The sequence below is a fragment of the Battus philenor genome, unplaced genomic scaffold, assembly GCF_028537555.1.
Source record: "Battus philenor isolate CCGP_79_NKW_IND1 unplaced genomic scaffold, ilBatPhil1.0.hap1 SCAF_12, whole genome shotgun sequence".
NCBI lineage: Eukaryota > Metazoa > Arthropoda > Insecta > Lepidoptera > Papilionidae > Battus > Battus philenor.
This window is the reverse complement of record NW_027181674.1, coordinates 6,943,242-6,964,073: the sequence shown is the minus strand read 5'-3', so window position 1 is coordinate 6,964,073 and position 20,832 is coordinate 6,943,242. Positions and strand designations below refer to the sequence as shown.

Here is a 20,832-nt window from a genome sequence, read left to right as displayed (position 1 = left end):
AAGGAAACGAGGTGAACGTCTTGTCTGCATATGAATTTCGGACGCATCTTCGCTTGTGGTGGAATTTTGAAGCTCCATAATACTTTTATAAACCCAGTATGCCAGTAACATGACAAATTTTCTGCAAAATAAGAAAAATACATTTTAGCGCAATGCAAAGCGTATTCTTACGATTAGATTCGCAAAATATTGACATAAAAAAATTCAGCGACCACACACGCCGCGTCTACCGCCACATATAATAATCATCATTATATTGTCTCTGACAATAATTATTGTGTATTAATAATTATTGTATATTTTTTAATTTACTGAGTCTTAATAATTAAATTTAAAAAAGTTAATTATTATTAAATGCGTCCGTTTTAAGTCGATCAATTTTTTCATATCAATATGATACGAACCTACCCATCCCCGACGGAAGCAATTTTTGAAGTCAAGGGAAGTCTCTGGATGCGAACAGCGCAAAACCGGTCATTATGCCGATCTTTGAGGAAGGACTGTGTCTTGTAGTGGAGGTCTAGCAGTTAAAAAGATCTTATAACCCATTTTCAAGCGTTTCATTTATTACATTTGTAGCGGCATCCACCACTTCAAACTAATAGATCAATTAACTAAAGGAACTTGTTTTACGATGTCAACCTGCACACAAACACCTTTAGTTTGTCGTTCCATCAAGGATGCAGGGACGGGGGTATGAAGATTGCCTTGGGCGCCACTAACAAGGGGCGCCAAATGACAAAACAAAATATTGACGGATAATGTTTAATATAAATGCCTTTTGGAAAATATATTTTAAATTTAGTGCCATTGTAATATAGTAATTTGCAAGTATATTTTACATACAGTATTGTATGGTTTTTGAATGGAAGGGAGCGCTAAAAAGGTATGTCCTGGTCTCGAGCTAAGCTTGCTGCCTCACTGCGTCCTACTCGCATAAGCAAGTATCCTTATTAGTCGTGCTCGCTCATTTCGATACTTTTTCAAAATAAAACCTTTATTATGCAAAACCTTCAACTTTAATTTGTACATCCGAATTCTCTTGATTATTATCTAAATACAAATTTGGAAATAAATAAAATTTTGCTTCTACTTACAGTCCAAACATTGTCAAATGTCTTTATTGCTTCTATAACATTATACACTGTCTGCATACAACTTCTCTGCTAGCGGAAGACTGATCTTAATTTTTTTCACTTAGTTCTAGGTATCAAAACAAAACAGAAATGTATAGACCTAAAGTCTGAGTTGCAGTAATAAACGATATCATCGCTCTTATTCGAAAGCTATAAATTAAATAATATGAAATATATTTGTCCTTATGATATTAAATTCGATGACCTATATTTATGACTGACTAGAAAATTCTTGTTAATATTGAGAACTACTTAAATTTCGTAAGCACATATAAGCACACATATTTTGCTGGTTAACGTTAATCATCGAATTGATTGTGTTTAATATTCATCGTTGACTTTAATACAAAATTTTATTTTTTGTAAAATAAGACGAAAAGAAACGGTGAACTTTAAAAACAAACTGGTGAAATTTCTGTTGGTTATTAACAAAGATATTTTAAAGTGTAAAAATAAAAAGAAAGCGCTTGATAAAAATTGTCGACGTCGCTTTTAGAAGATATCGATCAGTCATCATAGCGGTAGTTGGTAAACGAGGTTTAAATTGTTTGACCTTTGGTATGAATCGACAATGTAAACAGACATTGGCAAGTGTATTAAATAGATCATTTGAACAATACCTTCCTAGTTGTATGTTTATATTTTCTTGTTAGTGTATGTGTGCCAACCGTAACAATCTGAATAAAAATTGTTTATTTCTTTGTAGTGTCCGATGGCAGAATTCGAATTTTAAATGTCGAATTAAATCATTATCTACTGCCATTAAACATTTATTAAAATAAAAATTAAAAAGTAAAGATTGTGCGGATTTTATTTCTTTAAAATTATGTCGTTGAAACGCTGACCATAAGGTCGGGCATACTCTTAGAATTTGGCCTCGTTATTTCTCACCACTCGATACAGAAGTGATCGCGGGATAGCACTAAACTCGCGAACGATATTTTCTATAAGCCTTCAGACACCCTTAAAAAACTAAAAATAAAGAAAGTCCATGGGGGGTAAGATCGGGTGACCGGTGGTGAATAATGGTGTACAACTACAGCCTACTTTTTGTATCTTCTCATTATTTGTAGTATCACTAGGACATTTTGAACGAAAACGATAAAAAACTATATCATTTAATTGTGATTTTATGATAATTGTGTAAACTGTGTTGTAAAGGTCACACATACGAGGTGATCAAAAAATACGATGAATTAATTTTAAGTCAGGAACTAATGTATCCACTTCCATTTGATTGCAAAGTAGCCAAAATGGCCGAGGAAATAAAAATGTCGTACGGGCCTGTGTAAATTATTTTAACCAAAGTTTTGCAATTGAGACGAGTTGAGAATAATTTTCTATCGTACCTCGTATATGAAAATGGTTTTAATAAATAGTTTTTTTTTCTATTTTTTTCTGAGAATAAAAGCTCTCTTTTTACCATACTTAGTTTTTTAAATGTTTAAGGTTATGTAATAAAAGTAATTTATTGCAATAGATAAAAAATAAGATACCATTTTTATCTTTTCATTTATTTATTTAACATTATAAAGAGTTACAATTTTTCGTTCGTAAATAGCACAAGATGCCACCATAACGGTATAAAGTTAAATTATATAATTCTTAATATATTAATTGGTAAAATGGTGGGTGTCTCTAGACCAGCAGATAATAACCATGTTTTTTATTCCAAGCGATAGATTATACAGAAATTATTAAATTTATATTGAATGAAAATCGCTGTAGCAAGTAAAACGCGGACATCTGTTCGATATTGCCTCTCAAGACTATTGCAAAAGTCGTTTTAGCAAATCTGTTTTAAAAGAGTTTACACAAGCATTATAATTTTGCAAAGTACAATAAAAAATTATTTGGAGTTTGCCGTTCGATTTTGTCAATCGATGTTTTATTTTGATATTTTTAATTCTGTTGCAGTACAGTGGTGCAGTTGTACTGTAGTTATACATACTCTGATTATTAAGATATCATTATTTTTTATTACTCGATTTTTTCCAAGCCTTAATTCTACAAGATATCTCAACTCTAAGAATAAGCAGTTCTACTGCACAGAATTTATTATTATAGTACCGAAACCGCTGTACCGCATTCCGGGTGTCGACAATCCTCAATCAACGTTCCCGGCGCCATCGCATTATTCCTCGGCTTCCCACCTAAACGCATTTTCCTATGGAGCAGAACAGCGATTACGGTAGGACTAAAAGTCTAAGACTACTATTACTATTATTCTTTTAACTATACGATCAGAAGACAATATTTGTTTATTTTATAGAGAAGAATGGCACAGTTACGCTCAGGCGGCTATTTTTGAGTAACAGTAGTAAAAGTGGCAGTAAAGTTCCTTTTTCGTGTACTTGGATTCTTTGTGCTTAACTTGCTTCCCATATAATTTAGGTATTTTATAACTTAATTGAAAACATTTGAACAAAGCACAAATGTATAGTTCTCATAACTTTTTTTAGTAACGAAGTCTGAAGAACTGTGTTTACGCAAGTCAATTTAAAGTCGCTTTAAAAACCTCAGAATTCACTTCACTTTAGATTATCCGTTTGGAAGGCTGAATTTAAAACGAAAACCTTCAATCCTTAATGTTTGAGTACGAACAACCATCAATATCATTTCAGCCATAAGACGTCCATAACTGCACATAAGTGTCCCAAATACATTTCCAATAAGGTTGGGTTGTTCGACAAGTATCTCAACAAGGTCCATCTTATGGGTGGACGTCCACCAGAACCTGAAGGCCTTAGCGACCGTCACATCTGGGCGTTACGTGCCCTGCCCACTACTACTACATCTTGCCAAGTCGCCTTGCTATATCGGTTACTTTCGTTGGTCAACAGAACTCTTTATTCCTGATTAGATCGCATAAAGAAATCCTGTGCATAGCCCTCTCTCTCCATATCATATACTAGTATAAACTCGATCTTGTACGGTGTTGGTTGCTCATTTTACGTAGCGACAGGTTGACATGTCGCGCTTATGCGGTTCATATTTGGTAGATGGCGCGTTTAAACCTTCTTCTTTTCAGCCGATAAACATCCAATGCAAGACATAGGTCTCCCCCAAAGATCAATATGATGACAGGTCTTGTGCTGCTCACACTACTTCCCACGACCTTAAAAGTATGTCGTCGGTCCCCCTAGATGGGCCTACGTACGCCACGTCTACCGTCTCCGTGGTTGCCACACAAGAATTTTTGGTCACCTTTCAAATCTGCTAAACCTAACCAAAATTTCGTCTAAGTGCTGTACTTATAAAATAACGTAAATAGAGAAATAAATACAAAACTAACAACTTCACATAGCTCTTAATAAGTATTCATTATCTTTTTAAGGAGAGAAACATTTATATAATCAATTTATCTTTAACTGATAGGCAGTTATTCCGTGTTATTCTTCTTTGTATACTAGGATCTAACTTAAATAAGTTTCATTTTTTTTATTACATATTTTTCCACGATTGTGCAGAGTTAAGACCAATACAACAACTCTACCAAGAATTACCGCACAGGACCTATTACTTCGAAGCCCTTTTTTTTCATTCAGTAGGGAAATCTTTTATACAAAAAATATGCTGTCCTCTAGGAACAAGACGATATTTTATGGATTGTTTAACCAAACCCCCCAGTAGTTGTTTGCTGTATATTATCTGTGAGAAAATGAGGAGGTCAACTCTGGCACTCTTACTGGACTGCAACATTGAAGATCCCAGATCATGGTACTTTTCCCTGTTACGTTAAATTTGGAGCTTTCGGTGATAACCATTATTAGAGACAAGACTAGACATTTATATTGTGAAACAAAGTAAATTAGGTCCATTTTCTTAACATTAACAACATCTATTTTTGTCTATAGCAATAGATACGAAAAGTTGGCTGTATCAAAAAATGTTTGGGTTATTTCAATACACTCTTATACACTTTTCCAACCTTTTTCTTAATATTTTTTGCACACTATGGCAGTGACATTTAATTTTTATCTCGCTTGTGGTGATGGGTATTGTAATCACATTTAGATTATTCCCTAGTACACCTCTAATAAAAATTTTATTATGAGACATTCTAAACAATCATTATTTTATATCTGATCAATATAGTATACTGAGATTAATTATTTCGATTAAACTGTGGTTACCGTTTTTGACTTTTCAGTGTTATACTACAAGGTTAATAAGAGACCTATAAAATCGAACGCAATTTTAGAGTTGTTTAAATTTATAAAACTCATAGGAGAATAGCCCACAATTCATTAATTCTTAAACAATTATTTTGATTACATACTGTGCAAGTAAATATAAATCTTACATCTAAGGAAAGGGGGCATTATTGAAAAAACATTATATCGGTTATGTTGCATTTTACTATCAATTTTGGATGTATGTGTACAAGTATTAATTCGAGGAAAATAAAGGAATACGTAAATGTCTCATAATTCATATTCTACATCGCAGTACTCGTTATGAACAAACATTACTTAAATTACTTTCAATAAAGTACTTTCTACCCATTCATAATTTTGTTCGATCGCTCACATTACAAGATACTATAAGATCATGTTTACTCAGTACATTTGAAAGTAATAAAGATATTATCTATATAAATCCAAACGATTTAAATAAAAATACACTAGCTAAAGAAACCACTTGTATTGTTCCTTGCATTAGCAAATACTGCGTAACATCTAACTGTACAGACACGTAAAGTAAACATATTCGGGACACTGCCGTCCTCATAATATTTATTACAAAGGTCTCGCTTACACATGCATAGAAACGAACAATATCTCACTGTATATCGTAAAATTGTGTGAAAAATTCGCAATAAAAACCTAAAATCCACATAATGAAAAGTCTAAAAATATATTATAATAGATTTCAAATGTCTATACATAGATGAGTTCACTACGCGTCCTCAACACCTCCGAACGCGTCCGAAAGGTTTACAATGTTTAAATATGTTAAAACGTACCGAAGGGACTAGACACATTGCTCGAGTGCCGCCCGCCTACTCGACTCGCTACTGCCTTGTAGTCCGAGACCCAACCATAATGTATTATATTGTCCAGAGAGCCGACAGAATGAAACTTTCCAACTCACTTGATGCACCTACTGCGCACATCTGTGAATGTCCCTCGTCAGAATACGAATGTTACGGAAGCCTTAGAGAAACACCTCCATCGTGCACAAACATCAATACCTAAAATCCATGTCTTAGGTTTCATTGTCCACGATCTAACAACGTAATCACAAAAACAATGTATTATCGTCGATTAATCATATTTATTGAAACTATGAATACATTATTGAAGTGTAGCAAAACTGGCTTCTATAAACCAAATCTAAAAATACAAAGATCGATTAGCAAAATAAACGAAAAAAAATTTCATCCCGTCAATAACAATGTACGGTCGTCTCCCGAACTACTAATGAAATAGTTCGTAAAGTGATTAACATACCGGTAGTTCGCTACGGAGTTTATAGGTTCAGACGAACACTTTCGCGAGTCCGTCGGCGCCGGCGCTAGCGATATACGGCCGCAGAGGGTGGAACGCTACGTCGAGGATGCTCTCGTCGAACTTCTTGCGATGGGCGGTGATCTCCTGGACGCACGTCTTGGTGTCCAGGTTCCATAAGCGCACAGAGCAGTCGTGCGAGCCGGAGAGGAGGAAGAGACCGTTGGGATCGAGCGCGAGGCCGGTGACCGCGTCTAGATGCGCAACCATCGCATGCGCGCAGCGACCGGAGCCCACGTCCCAGAAGCGAATGTGGTGGTCGTCGTGTGCGGTCACCAGCAACCGCAGGGTGGGGTGCGAGCGCACGCGATTAGCGGGGCTGTCGCACGACACGCGCAGGAACGCCTAATGGATAAAGTGCATTATGTAATAAAGACAAATGGCGCTCGTGTCCTACATATACAACATTTGGCCAATTTGTAGTGTTGTTATCTTAAGATACGATTACCTTTAACCTCGGTCGCCACGTTTTTTACTGAATCGCTTTCTTAAAAGAATTCCATTTGGTAAGAACTAGTATGCAATTTGAACAATAATTAATTCTAGTTTTAATAAAAGCATTTAGTTTAAACTAATTGGAATTAAAGAAAACGCATTCTAACAAAAAAACATATATTTAAATAGTAATAAATGTAAGAAAAATTGTGATGAATACAAGTTTAGCAGCAAAAATAAAGTTTGTTGTACCTTTCTCTTGGATTCCATTAAATTAGTATCTCCTTTGTTGGCAATTATTACAAGTTAGAATCGATCGAGTTAGATTTCTCAACAGGAAAATATTGTGTGTAACATATAATATGTAAGTGCGTATGAGATCGAATGGAATGCTAAACGCAATTCGACAACCCAAGACAAAATCCATTGTCAGAGGCAGTAGCTCTGCTGTCTGCTTTAGCTACCTTGGAGCTTGCAGTCCTCTAAATGAATTTAAATAATGTAACGCGTCCAAGGCTGAAGTTACTAATAATGTTGTAAAAATGACGATCAAAACAAAACCCTGTATTTGTTGTGTGCTCTTCTCATATAGCGTGCGTTAGCAACTTTCATAGCCTTTAAGTTGAAGGACGCCTTATATGAAAATTCAATCTGATTCGAGTTTGTATCAAATAGGGCTCTTCTGGTATTCTCATGACGTATACTTTGAGAATATAAATAGTTGAACCCAGAAAATCCTTCAGCTCATTCGACATTCTGCTACTTTAAGCCCGACGACAATGATAACAGATATATGAAATACCTGTGTAGTCTCCAGATCGTAGAGCAGCATGGTGCCGTCGCGGTAGACTACGGCGGCGGCTGCTTCGCCGTCCGCAAAGTCAGCGGCGACGGCAGGCGCGGGCGTGGGTGCAGGCGCATGCGCGGGCGTGGGCGCAGCGTCGTCGCGCAACGTGCAGAGCAATGGGCGCGCGGCACGTGGTGCCCATAGCCGCGCCGTGCCATCCGCCGACGCGGACAGGAGTCGCCCGTGGGCGCTTGCCAGCGACCACACCGCGTCTGTATGCTCGCGCAACACTGGGCCCTTTGCAAATAAAATATTATATCTCTATTATATGCATCATCATTTCAGACATAGAAAGTCCATTGCTGGACACAGGCTTCGCCCATGGCGGCTTACATCCACCGCTTTTCGACAACCACCATCTGTCATCCACCTTGTGGGTGTATACCGGCCCGTGGTCTTACCTCCAGAATTTGAAGGTCCGAGCGACCATTTGTACTGCTGTTCAGACTACTACCATTTAAAATTGCCAATCACTGGGCTACGTCGGTACACAGCCCAGCAGATTGATAATTGACCATACTCCCTCATAAACAGATCTAATTGCTAAATCGATCTCTTAAAAAAAGCCCTTTCCATGGATCTTAGAGCGATTGTGAACTAGCCAATGATGCCCGAAGAGAGGAACATGTGTCGTGTTAAATTACACTTATTTACAAGAGCATCTTCATTTTCAATTACATAGAACTCGGGAGCAAATATCATGTGTAACCACTAGTGAAAAATATTAAAGGGTTATTAGTTTTAATTAATAACAACTATTCACGTAGAACATGTTACTACCTGAAAGGCAAGCCAGTAGAGGAAACTCTGCCTTTGAAAAATTTATGCCACTTGTATGAAATAAGTGTAATTAATTTGTTCCATTACAACATTTTTATTGAAATTGAACTGTAATTAAAAGTGTGTGAGATGACGTACATCTTTGCTAATATTTGAAAAATATTAAGATTACAGACTATTTATTAAAGTAATATGTTAAGAAAAAATTTAGAACCCACGGTGACTTGACACAATACTTTATTTATTACCTGCACTGCAGGATCATATGGATCGTAAGGATCCGCGGTGGGCGGTGGGAGGTTCCAAACCCGAATAGTTCCGTCGAGACCTCCGGAGAAGCATTCTTCCGAACGAGGCACGCCCATAGCCAAACACAACACTGGAGCCGTGTGAGCTCGGAACGTGTACAACGGCTCCACGTCTAAGCCGGCTGATTTTTTGGCCTGCACAGTCCGCTGTAGATTCCAAAGCTTAAGAGTATGATCTTCCGAGGCTGTGACTAAAGCTGCTTCGGTCGGGTGGAAAGCCAGAGCTCGAACCTGAAAACGTATAGAATTACAAGTTTTAAACAAATTCAGAAAATGAGTGAGTATTACATTATCATAACTTTTTTTATGATAAATAATTTACAAATCATTACCAACTTAAAGCTATATTTTAATAATTCACAGCAAGAGATACAAATAGTAGAATAATAATTATATATGTATAATTGTAATAATTTTTCTTGCAGTCTTTGCAATCAACCACTATTAAATTTTACTCTGGCCTCATGACAATGGTGAGTAGAAGTATGAAAATACTGCTGTCTACGGTAAAGTATATGGCTAAAAGTCCAGATATCGCTCCACATGCGATGGACAGATCAAGACTGATAGATGATCTACGTGACTTCTAAATCTGTGAGAAGTCACGTAGATCATTTATGATGACATATATTTCTCTGTGACAGAGATGTCGGAAACTTTAACACGACTACTATTTATTTCTCACCCCATCGAAATGCGACCGCAATGTGTACTTGGCGTTCCATGTCTTGCGGAAGGACTCCTTGTTGGCGCCGGCAACGTCGTACGCTTCGGGCTCGTTGCTGACGGTGAGCTGGGCGAGTTCGCCGAGCGCAAGTGGCTTCTCGTCCGCCTCGCCGCCGCCGGCCACGTTGGCCGGAGCCACAACGCCGCCTACGCAACCATGAGACATAACGCATTTTAACTCTTATACGTCCACAATGCACGTAACTAGCATTGATCAGCCATTGGCATCTGCAGGTTGATGATTGAAAATTTTATTACTAAATCATGAAATAAATCACACTACTGCGACACATCAACTGTACCTGCTAAAATATTCTTATTAATAATAAATCTTTATTTTTATTATATTCGGTTTATGGTATTGGATTTTTGATGTAAGTCATTGAAGTGTGTTATAAATATTTATTTTAACTAGCTAACCGTGACGCCCGCTTCGGCCTGCCCTGCCTTGTGTAGATGTCATCATCGTCATCATCTTTATGTCAAACGTTATACGCAGACCGCAAGGTTATAGGTCTAAGAAAAAACTGGCCACGATGACCGGTCTTGCGTTGCCCGCATCCGGCGACTTCCAGCGACCTTGACTATGTGGTCGGTCCACATGTTACCGGACCTACTCGCACGCCGCGTCTACCGTCTCGTGGTCGCCGCTCGAGATACTTTTGGTCTCACCGGTGGTCAGGTGCATAGACAATGTGCCCCGCCCACTATCACTTTATACGAACAACTCTTCGTGCTACGTCGGCAACCTTAGTTTTTCTTCGGGCCTCTTCATTTCTGACTCTTATCTCGCAGCATAGCTCCGAGGATAGCCCTCTCATTCTTAGTATTTTTTAACATTACAATAATATTCTGTTTTATACTTGTAAAGATCTATGGTGTGAGTATACACATTTTTTTTATTAAGGCCTTCCCAAACCCCTTCCAGATGGAACTTTGTTAAATCCGTATTTAACTGACCTCTACTAGCAAAAAGGAATAATCACTAGGAAGAAATTTATAAAATAATCCCATGACAATATACAATGAGTTATATATACTTGTACAAAGTGATTAATTAACGCCACAACTCTACAAAAGCAACCTGTAACGGAAGACTTTGTTGTTAACACAAATTTAGAAATCAATTCAAATGTCATCGAGAGACACATGAGATATTCGGCGAGGGTGTACGTTGGCGCAACAAAAAATCTGTGTATATATATCATTTTGGCTTGACGAATGTATGCCGATAATATTATAAGCTCAGCGACTGTTACTTGTTAGACCTTGCATATACCATATTCAGTACAACGTGTCGAGACTTGCAAAGCGACGCCACCGTCCGCAACGCTTGTTCAGACGTGCAAAGGGACGAAATACGACATGTGGTGCGTGCGCTTGCAATGATACACGGATTTGTTTTGCAACGCAAATTTCAATAGCTATAACTGAAGGGAGTCAACCGGAACCAGCTAAATTTTGAAAATAGACTATGAGAGAAGTCTGAGAACCTCAGTCATAATATAACAATCTTAAGTTACACAGGTACATGATGGTAGAGGACTATTGATCCCGGTGAAGCATTTTTCATAGGCTTTTCATTCGCTAATTCGTAACTAACGACACGAAATTGGTCGCTCCGAAAATTAAATATTCTCATTTGACGCACAAATGCTGCAGTGCAATTTAGACTCCGCCTCCTGTCCTTAAACCGGTGTTATTAATAAAAAAAAAAACGGAAATATATACTTCCAAATCTTTCGACAAATTGTACAAATATCTATAATGTACAAATATTTATAAAAATAACAAGTAGTAAATTTCATGGGTTTCATTTTTTAATTTAGTTTATCACATTGCGATTTTAATCTTGTACATCGAAATATTTTTAAGACTAACATTTGATATTAACTCATTTTCCTGCCCCACACCGGGTTTAGAACGGCTATCTTGTAACCGGGCTCGCCCATCGGCAACACGATCCCCCGTTTCGTTTTGATATTTACACTAATCGAAGAATTCTTCACAAACCACTTTACAAAAAAATTGTAACGTCAACCTTATATTTTAAAATATATTACGTTTATATATTATTTATCTAATATCACATCGAAATACCCTACAAAAAAAGGCTCTATATTTAATAGTATCTATTTTTATCCGACACGGGCGAACTAGAACAGAAAAATCGATTGTTTTTTTTAATATTCAGAGCATTCCCGTGGAAAACTTAGAAAGCTTAAACAATGATTAAAAGGATTAATTTTCACATTAATAGCTCAAATTAAAAGAAAAACAACCAAATATATTTAATGATTAACATAATTGTATATTTTTAAAATCTATATTTATTCATTATAGTTCTAGTTTCTAGTTTGATTTTGGTACCGTCGTAGGACCATTAGAAAGCATTTAAAAACTAAACATAATATTTGCAACTTGAATTTAAATTATAACATAGCTGTTGTCTATGCAAGGCCAAAATAATGTTTACTAAGCCTATAAGTAGATTATTGTATGTGTTGATATATTTCCTCGATGCTTCGGTTCGGACATATCCCACGAGGATATGGTGGACACTTCCACCACTCCACGTTTTGTGCAATTAGGTGCAGATGTTTTACTCATTAAGTGTGCAAATTTACCTAGTGGAATGTGCCCTGATCAGAGCTTTAAGGCTGTAACAATATCCCGTCTCAGGTCGAAAAATGCTCTCTGCGCCAAGGTAGATAAGATCAGCATAATATAGTAAATCATGTGTCACCCACAATGAATGCCTCTTTGACTGAGCGGTCCACAAACTCACTACTACAGCAGCAACTCCTACTACAGCGATCCATATGTGTGATGGAGTCGCTGTAAAAAAAGTCTTTTTCTGTTTTACAATCTTTGATATTATTTCCAGGATCTTTACTATTCAAACTGAAGTAAATACGGGAACTCAAAACAAGGCGAAACGCAGAAAAAAAAACAGAAATTAAACAGGATTATTGATAGCACATTTAGTGTAGTATACACATGTATAAGAAAACAATATTATAATTTAGATACAAAATTAAATTAAAAAAATTATAATATTCTAAAGTAAAATAAAATTATAATATTCTCTAGATTAAGCGCTGTTACAACTGTCCGGCGAATGTGAAATACTATTATATAGCACTCAATTGAACATAATTCGTTTTAAATTAAAAATTACACAATTCATCTCACATAAAACATCGATTTAATAAATTAAATAGTTGATGTAGAGTATAAAGATAGAAGAAAATATTACTCACCGACGGGACATTCATCTCCTTGGCCGCCACCGTCAGCCTCGCTTTCTGCCAGCAAGTTGAGCACGTTTAAAACCTCTTCGGCTTCGTGGTCTACCTCCTCGCCTTGTTACGAGGATCAAAAGCGATAATATTAATAAACAAACATCACACACCCATTTACACATGCGAAACTAGTCGCGATAAAAAAATACTCGCACATAAACCGCGTAAACAAACTTGAAGACGAAACTAAATCAAACGTAAAACCTATTAAGTTAATATAAAGACAACGAAAACATTAAAAATTAAATAATTGTCATTGCATATACAATATGTCCACTAGGTGCATTTTCTTTGCTACATTTTTACATCATATAATCATATATATTTTATAGAAACTGTATTAACATACGAAATGTTATGTTAATAGCTAACACATTTGACAACAAATGAATTATACTTATGATTAAGCACAATTAACATACGTTGCATAAAGAATTCTGCCTAAATAGTCAGGATTATTTACCAAATCAATATAGCGGGCGTGTCCAAACAAAAATTAACCATGATTCCAAAATTTGCTAATCGTGATCAGATAATAGTTGAAATGGTGTTAGCTTAAAGTTGAAGAGGTAGTTTATAATAGTATATCAATGGGCGAATGATAGTAACTACACAACTGCTTGTGCAAGCGAGACGAATAACATCTTGCATACTATGTAGGAACTTAAAATAGATAATTTTTTTATTACCCAAAAGAACAAAATCCTACAGAAAAAAAATCATTATAATGCAAGTAATATCCAATCATGATTTATACATTTAAATGTGATTAAATGTTACAGCCTAAACATTTTTCTCTTGAAAGCACCTTCGATCATTACCGAGATAGTAACAATGGTAAACGATTTCGCCATCAAATGTACGCAAAGACAATTAAATGTGAGCAATCCTATAATGATATGTGTATCATCTTGCCCTGGCTAGCACAATTTTTTAACAATAGCATATTAATGTTTCCAAGTGTCTAAGAGTACATAATCCTCGCTTTATGATGACATCAATGCAGTGGCTCGAATACAGAATAAGTCACATGTGTTGAGATTAGGACATTTTAGCGTAGAACATGAAAGATTCGAAACCCGCTAAGAAATTTCACATCAATATTTACTTTTCTTGAAAACCTTAATGTACATAGTTGCCTTATGTATAAATAAATATAGAGAAATTTCTCAGTATACAATAATAAAGATCACAAAATACACATTTTTGATTTAAAAACAAATCTTTGATTTCCATTTCATTTCCCAAGTAAATCTTAAAAATATTTTCTTTTTTGACTTAAGGCTAATGTTTCTTTATTGACATGCCATGACAGGCTATTTTTTCGTAATTTAATTAAGTCTTTTCAGCACCTAAAAGTTTAAGCAACAAAACTTAGGTTGCTTGTGGACAACATTCCACTATGTGACCAGGTACGAGATGAAATCTCAGTTTGGCCAGTCCCTCAATATGCATTAAGGACCAATCAAAAATATGGAATTTTAATATTTATTCAATATTTTATTTAGTAACCTTACATTTAAATGCCGAAAAAATGAAATGGCAATGCTAATTAAAAGGGTTATTTTTAAAATTTATGATTAAAAACGTGGGTACAATAGTAAAAACGTATTTAAAATGGGAAGTAATATTTAGAAACCAATAGAAGCTTTTTCTGTCCATTCTTTTCTGGTTATGATTAACAAAAGCTAACAAAGGCAATAATTTACAAAAGAAGTAGTTAATTATGATATTTAAAAAGTCGTTTTAAATCCTACACGTATTTTATAAATCCAACCTGTATCACATACCATTATAGTTATTTTAATACATATTTCATTACTTTATTTTTTGAGGACGGAATCTCACAGCTACCTTAATGGCTTGTAGATTGGGGTGTTGGTATGATACAGCGGGTGCACACAAACTACATTGAAGTCTCCTCAGGTATACCTTCTGAATGTTTAGTCCAAATGTTTGCCTATTTCTTCATATGGTTTAGTTTAGTTCATTAATAAGAAATTAGAAGAAATAATTAAATAATTCATACAGTTGTGTGCACACCAAGCTTTGATTCCCTGTAATTCTTAACCATTATGGTTTAACTATTAGACTACTACAACAACCAAATTATTAATAGCATACATAAAAATCCACAATCCTTACTATAGTTGATTTACATCAAAATAATATACAATAATATTTATTGCTAATATTTTTAGTAACTATTAAATATCTGAGGATTAACCAAGCAAAATAAACCATGTTAACATGTTTATCCTTAATATATTGTTTATTTTTTAATGTACTGACAGGATATAGGTGTGATGAAACTTCCAGAGTAGCAAATAAATTATGGCAATGTTATGTTTGACAAAAATAAAAATTTTTCAAAGTTCAAATATTTAATCAAATTATCATAAAAAAACTAAGAACATACAAATAGATTTTTCAGATTATTCTCTAAATAAAACTTAAAGAGTTGCTAATTATTTAAAATTAATAGTTAGTAGTTTTTAATTATTCTTAGCATAGTTCGGAACACACTGTCAACATATCAGATTATAATAGTGTAACACTCGCTATGTACTATGTTAACATAGTGTATCCCGAATCAAAATAAAGAGAAATAAAGTTAGAAATATAGATCTATAAAAAATTCACCTAGTGGTTATGTATTAATTTTCTTCCATTGATTTCAAAGATTATGAGTTTATTTATAACAAAAATGTAAAAATAATCACTTCAAAATTAAATAAAAGAAAGGAATAAAAATATATCAAAAATTTCATTCATTGGGTGTGTAATATTAATCTAGTCATTGTTAAAAATAGCAATGTAATTAAATACTGCTGCAAAATAATAGCACTACACCTCTTATTATTTAGTTTACCTTTCCATTGATAAGAAAACCTATGACTAAGATTGTCAACTTTTATAAAAATAATAATCTCAAAGGAGCTCTTAAACATTATAAGAAAATTGCTTTATTTATAAACTTATATTACTCTATACATACAAATATATCAGGAAAATTTTTCAATACCTTGTTTACCAGGGGCATGATGTGGTTTGTTCGCATCTAAATCATCAATTTCGTCCATATCCATCTCCTGGTTAGCTAAAAACTCGAAATTAGCGAAAACTGCAGCAGTCTCCTGCACAGACAGCCCTTCTTCATTGTACCCACCCCCAGTTGCAACTCCACCTTTACGTTCTTTTCCCCCTGCAATACAATCTAATTAAAATACATTCGAAATAGCTTTAACTATTTTAGTTAGTTAGGTATTAACAATATTAACTCTGGTTGTGAATGAATTTCATCTGAAAAGACTTGTAACTGCTCTTAACTCATTATTTTATTAACAGAATTCATGAATAACATGTGTAAGCAGTTATATTTTTTTAAATACATACCATAGTCATATTTCCGAATTAGGGAATTTATTGGCGAGTCGCCGCATCTCTCGCGAAATTTATTATCATTGTTTCTATAATTTGGATCTTCCACCTGCTCTTCATTGTTCAATCCGAGTAAAGTCCGTACACGATTAGAACGAACATCCAATATTGTGTCGGTATAGCCAATCTCCTGTATAATTAAAACAACAATTTCAAATTAACTATAGAAATAATAATTTCGAACCTAACTGGTTCGTTTTTATTACAGTGATCTTTTTATTAATTAAAGTTACTTCAGGTGTAATATATTGTTTCTATTCTTATAAGACATTATTGAAATGATTCCTTACTAAAATACATTAAAGTAGTTTTATCTGTTTTTCCTACATGTTTAAGAAATTTGCTTTTACATGTTATGTGCAATTAATAGAACAAATTTTAATTTCCCTCCTAATGACAATGCACAGTTCCTGGTTAATCCAATAATTTTGGTTGTATAATAAGTTTATTCTCTTTTTGATTGAAATTATTATATAGAATAAAATACCCCTTTTTTATTGTAAACATGTAAACAAATTCAGTTTTAACACATATATTAATATTGTCAAAACTGAATTTGTTTACATGTTTACATGTTTTATTATGATGTAATTAAAGCTGTAGATGTTGTCTTTCAAACAATATATAAACTTATATAGTTTTAATGATAAGTGTAAATACTATGTAATCCAGTGAACATTGTTCATAATATTGCAAACAAACCTAAAAAATGCTGCAGTAGACCAATCAGCTTTAGTTTGAGTCACATTATATATGTACATCATTAAATTTATTAAACAATTTGATTTTTTTATAATACCTGCAGATATTGTTTAATTAGTTGACGCCCTTGCTTCCACTGTGCCTTTTCAGCTGGTTCAGGTTCAACAGGAGGCTCTTCAGGTGGGGGTCGTACATCACCTTGTTGAAGTTCAACACCATATTTGAGTTTATGGAATTTTGCTCTTTCTTGCTTTAATGCATATTCTAGCATTTTAATCCGCCTCACAAGATCATTTTTAAGATTTTCTTGTCCTTTCCTTTCACCTTGGAGGAAGGCAATCCGCGCCTTCAAAAAAAAATACATTATCATATTGTTTAAACGTAAATTACTTGAACTTATTTCTTAATCCTATATTCCTCATCCTGTGAAATTGGATATTTATAGGAACCTAAAAAGCTAATAAACAAACAAGACTACATTTGTTTATTAGCCAAAACTGAATCATAGTTTAGCAGATGGTAAAAGATGTGTGTCATCACTAATTTGTTGGAATCAATTTTAAATCATAAACTTAAGTATTAAATAAAAAGTTCACATACAAAAAGTTTGTAAAACATATGTTTATCCTAAAAATGTAAAGATAAATAACATGTTAGAATAATTTTCATTACAAACACAAATCATTTTTAAATTTAACATCATTTTGAACAACAGTTTTCACTCTAACATATATTGTACTTTTCATTCTTTGTATTATATGCAGAATATTAAAAAGGAAACAAGTAAATCTCTTAGCCTATGAGGAAAGCAGAGACACCAAAATTATAAGAAACAAATGACTACATGAGCATGTGCCTTAAAAATTTGTATTTTTATATATTCTGTTTTTATAGGTATGTTTTGATTTTCAAAAGGCATTTGTATTATAATTTAACAAATAATTTTAACAACAGTTAAATGGTTAACTTGTTATTTACTTTTTATGACAAAATCTTACCAACCATTTATAAATGTTATTTTGATGAGTTAAATGATGCAACTTTTTTATTACAAGGCATTTAACCTGAATTTATACATCTGTATGACTGATTACCTTACCAGACAGCCTCTAAAACATTTTTATCTAGCTACATTACATTAAACTATTCTGTCTTTCTATTCTGTCTAGATCTTGCTTTCTCTAACATGAATTGCTATAATTTTTTTAGTTTGTTATGGAAGAAATAATTTTTTTTCAAATATTACTCATAAAAATTTACAAAAACAATATGATAAAAGTCATATGATTTATGGACAATGAGCAACCATATTCTATTACAAATTAAAGGAATTTAATTTAACATATCCATAAATGATTTATGTGAAATTTTAAAAAAAGTTCATAGAAAAATGAGTTTCTTTGAATTTCAACTCTATTTGAATAAAGAGCCATACATTATTTTGATTGCAATACAACTGTGAGATACCTTTCAAGTGCTAAGTATAAGCAGCCCATGATACTTGACACAACTGTTTAATTGAAAACTAATAGTACAAAGCTAGTTTAAATTTATAATAATAGATTAATAAATGAAAAATAATAAAAGTGATCAAAGATAGAAAATACATCAATGTAATATGTATCAGTACCAGGGATTAGCAGTAACAGAGTCAGTTATTCATTTTTATTATATATATAGAAAAAAAATTCAATCAGGAAAGGGAAGAGATTGCCTTAAGGTTTATTATTAAAAATAATTCATTTCCTCTTAATCAACAAAAAATATTACAATTATTTTTCCATTCTTATTTCAAAAATTAATACATATTCACTCTGAATAATTTTTAAACATCATATCATTGAACACATGAATAATACGTAGTTAATAAACTTTTACAAGAAATTTCTATACTTGATGGTAAATATCCATTAATTAGGTTAATTTTAAAACATGATTAAGCACAGTCTGTATTTTCCTTAAATTTAAGGAGGAAATTTAATAGTTTCTGTTAAAAATAAACATAAATTAAGGAATGGAAAACAAACCCTAAAATTAACAGCACTGCAAATTACAACAAAATTATTGTAGGAAACTGAAAGAAAATGTTGACGAAAGCTTGAAGCGAGTCTTAAGAAATTAGTAAAAATTGTAATCCTTAAATATTTAAGTTAAATTACCTCAAATTCGGCTCTATCCACCTCCCATTGTGATCTTTCGAGCTCAAATCTCGCCCATTCATGTTGGATGAAATGCAAAATGCCTGGTATTGAATACTGGACACTTTGGCTAGATTCCTCATTTTGTTTATTATTTACACTAACTCCAATTTGAGATCCCACTTGCCCTCCGTTATGAGACAAGGAGTTATCATCCATGGCTGTGGGGATTTTCATGACATGGCCACCATTACCGTACTTGTCACAGACCTATCAAGAACTACAAAATGAACTACGTGCAATGAAAAACTAGCACTTCATGATTGTCGAAAATCTAACTAATATTCACGTAGGCGACATCGAAAAACCTTTTCAACAACGAATTCAAATATCACAAAAATTATTGCATGACGGAATACAAAAGTCGAAACGACGTCCGTCCGCTATACATTGCTTTTTTCTTTTTAATTAAAATGTTGCCATTTTATACGATTGAAAGTAAATTAACCACAAATAGTTAAAGCTAAGATAAACGAATTATTTTGATATATAAGATGTTAAAATTATCTTTCTCTTTTCCGAAATCTCCTGATGCTCGTACATAACACTTTTTATTTTAATAAAAATTCTTCGCTGGATTTTTGTAAAAGATTTGACGCTACGGTCATAGAATATTTTATACTGCAGTTAGAGATAATATATCGTTCTTTCGACCACACCTTTGCAATCAAGCGAAGGAAAAGTGAATAAGATGATGGCAATATAAAATGCGTTCACATATTCAATCAAGCTGATTTTGAAAAAGATGCGCAAATTAATATTAAATATTTTCTAATAATCTAATCCAAATGATCGGAATTATAAGAACTAATGTCAATTATTGTTATCCATATTATTAATTACATTTATAATTAAAAAAATTATAAAAGTTGTTTCCTTTTTAGCTGTACTAGTTGTATTGTTACTGGACAAATTTGTCTTGACATTTTAGACGACTAATTTGAACAATAAACATAATACTGTTTACATAAGTCACTATTATTATACATTTGAGAAATTAAAATTGGTATATTATGTGCTAACAATACTAGCAAGGCATGCATTCACTTGATTGTAAATATATGCTCATTTATTAGGACTTACTTGTGGATTTTTGTATTACAAAATTCTGGGCGTTATTTTGAAACAATGTTATTAACTAAATAATTTCATTACAGCAGTTCGCGGTGATATATCCGCTGGCGTAACCGCGCCCAGTGATTTACCGTTGCGTTCAAACGTACGCTATCTGCCGATCACTCTGAGATTGTTTCTAATTTGTAACAATTTACTAAATGGCGACGCATGGACTGTAAATATGTTGGATATCTAGTAGTACATCTTTGTGCCTGTCTTTGAAATTGTGCAAAATTTATATTTTCTTAACGATGATGAATTTATCTTTCCAAGAGGCCAGCTAAATGTCTCCATAAGAGTGAAAGAGAATATTATAGAAGGAAGA

At 33.6% G+C, this 20,832-nt stretch overlaps 1 protein-coding gene across 3 annotated transcripts; it reads right to left on the bottom strand.

Moving 5' to 3' along the window:
* Positions 1 to 6,396: 6,396 nt before the first annotated feature.
* On the bottom strand, positions 6,397 to 19,781 carry Cka (Connector of kinase to AP-1). 3 transcript variants are annotated; one of them, XM_068776884.1, is made up of 9 exons: positions 19,353 to 19,781; positions 17,291 to 17,539; positions 16,447 to 16,621; positions 16,076 to 16,267; positions 13,009 to 13,110; positions 9,705 to 9,892; positions 8,960 to 9,250; positions 7,887 to 8,168; positions 6,397 to 6,994 (listed from the first exon to the last, which is right to left on the bottom strand). In XM_068776884.1, exons 1-9 carry the CDS (start codon positions 19,566 to 19,568, stop codon positions 6,620 to 6,622), a joined length of 2,070 nt encoding a protein of 689 aa, XP_068632985.1. In that variant the 5' UTR covers positions 19,569 to 19,781; the 3' UTR covers positions 6,397 to 6,619. The 3 variants fall into 3 exon arrangements, with proteins under 3 accessions (XP_068632985.1, XP_068632987.1, XP_068632986.1); XM_068776886.1 differs by having other exon boundaries at positions 13,009 to 13,053; XM_068776885.1 differs by having other exon boundaries at positions 16,076 to 16,255.
* Positions 19,782 to 20,832: the final 1,051 nt, after the last annotated feature.

What these genes read in the sequence shown, in the direction of transcription:
- Cka (XM_068776884.1), bottom strand. Translation starts at nt 19,568, where the DNA reads ATGAAAATCCCCACAGCCATGGATGATAACTCCTTGTCTCATAACGGA. An exon ending in TCATGCCCCTGGTAAACAAG is followed by an intron (nt 13,111 to 16,075) that starts GTATTGAAAAAT and finishes CCTCGTAACAAG; the next exon opens with GCGAGGAGGTAGACCACGAA. An exon ending in AGGAGATGAATGTCCCGTCG is followed by an intron (nt 9,893 to 13,008) that starts GTGAGTAATATT and finishes ATGGTTGCGTAG; the next exon opens with GCGGCGTTGTGGCTCCGGCC.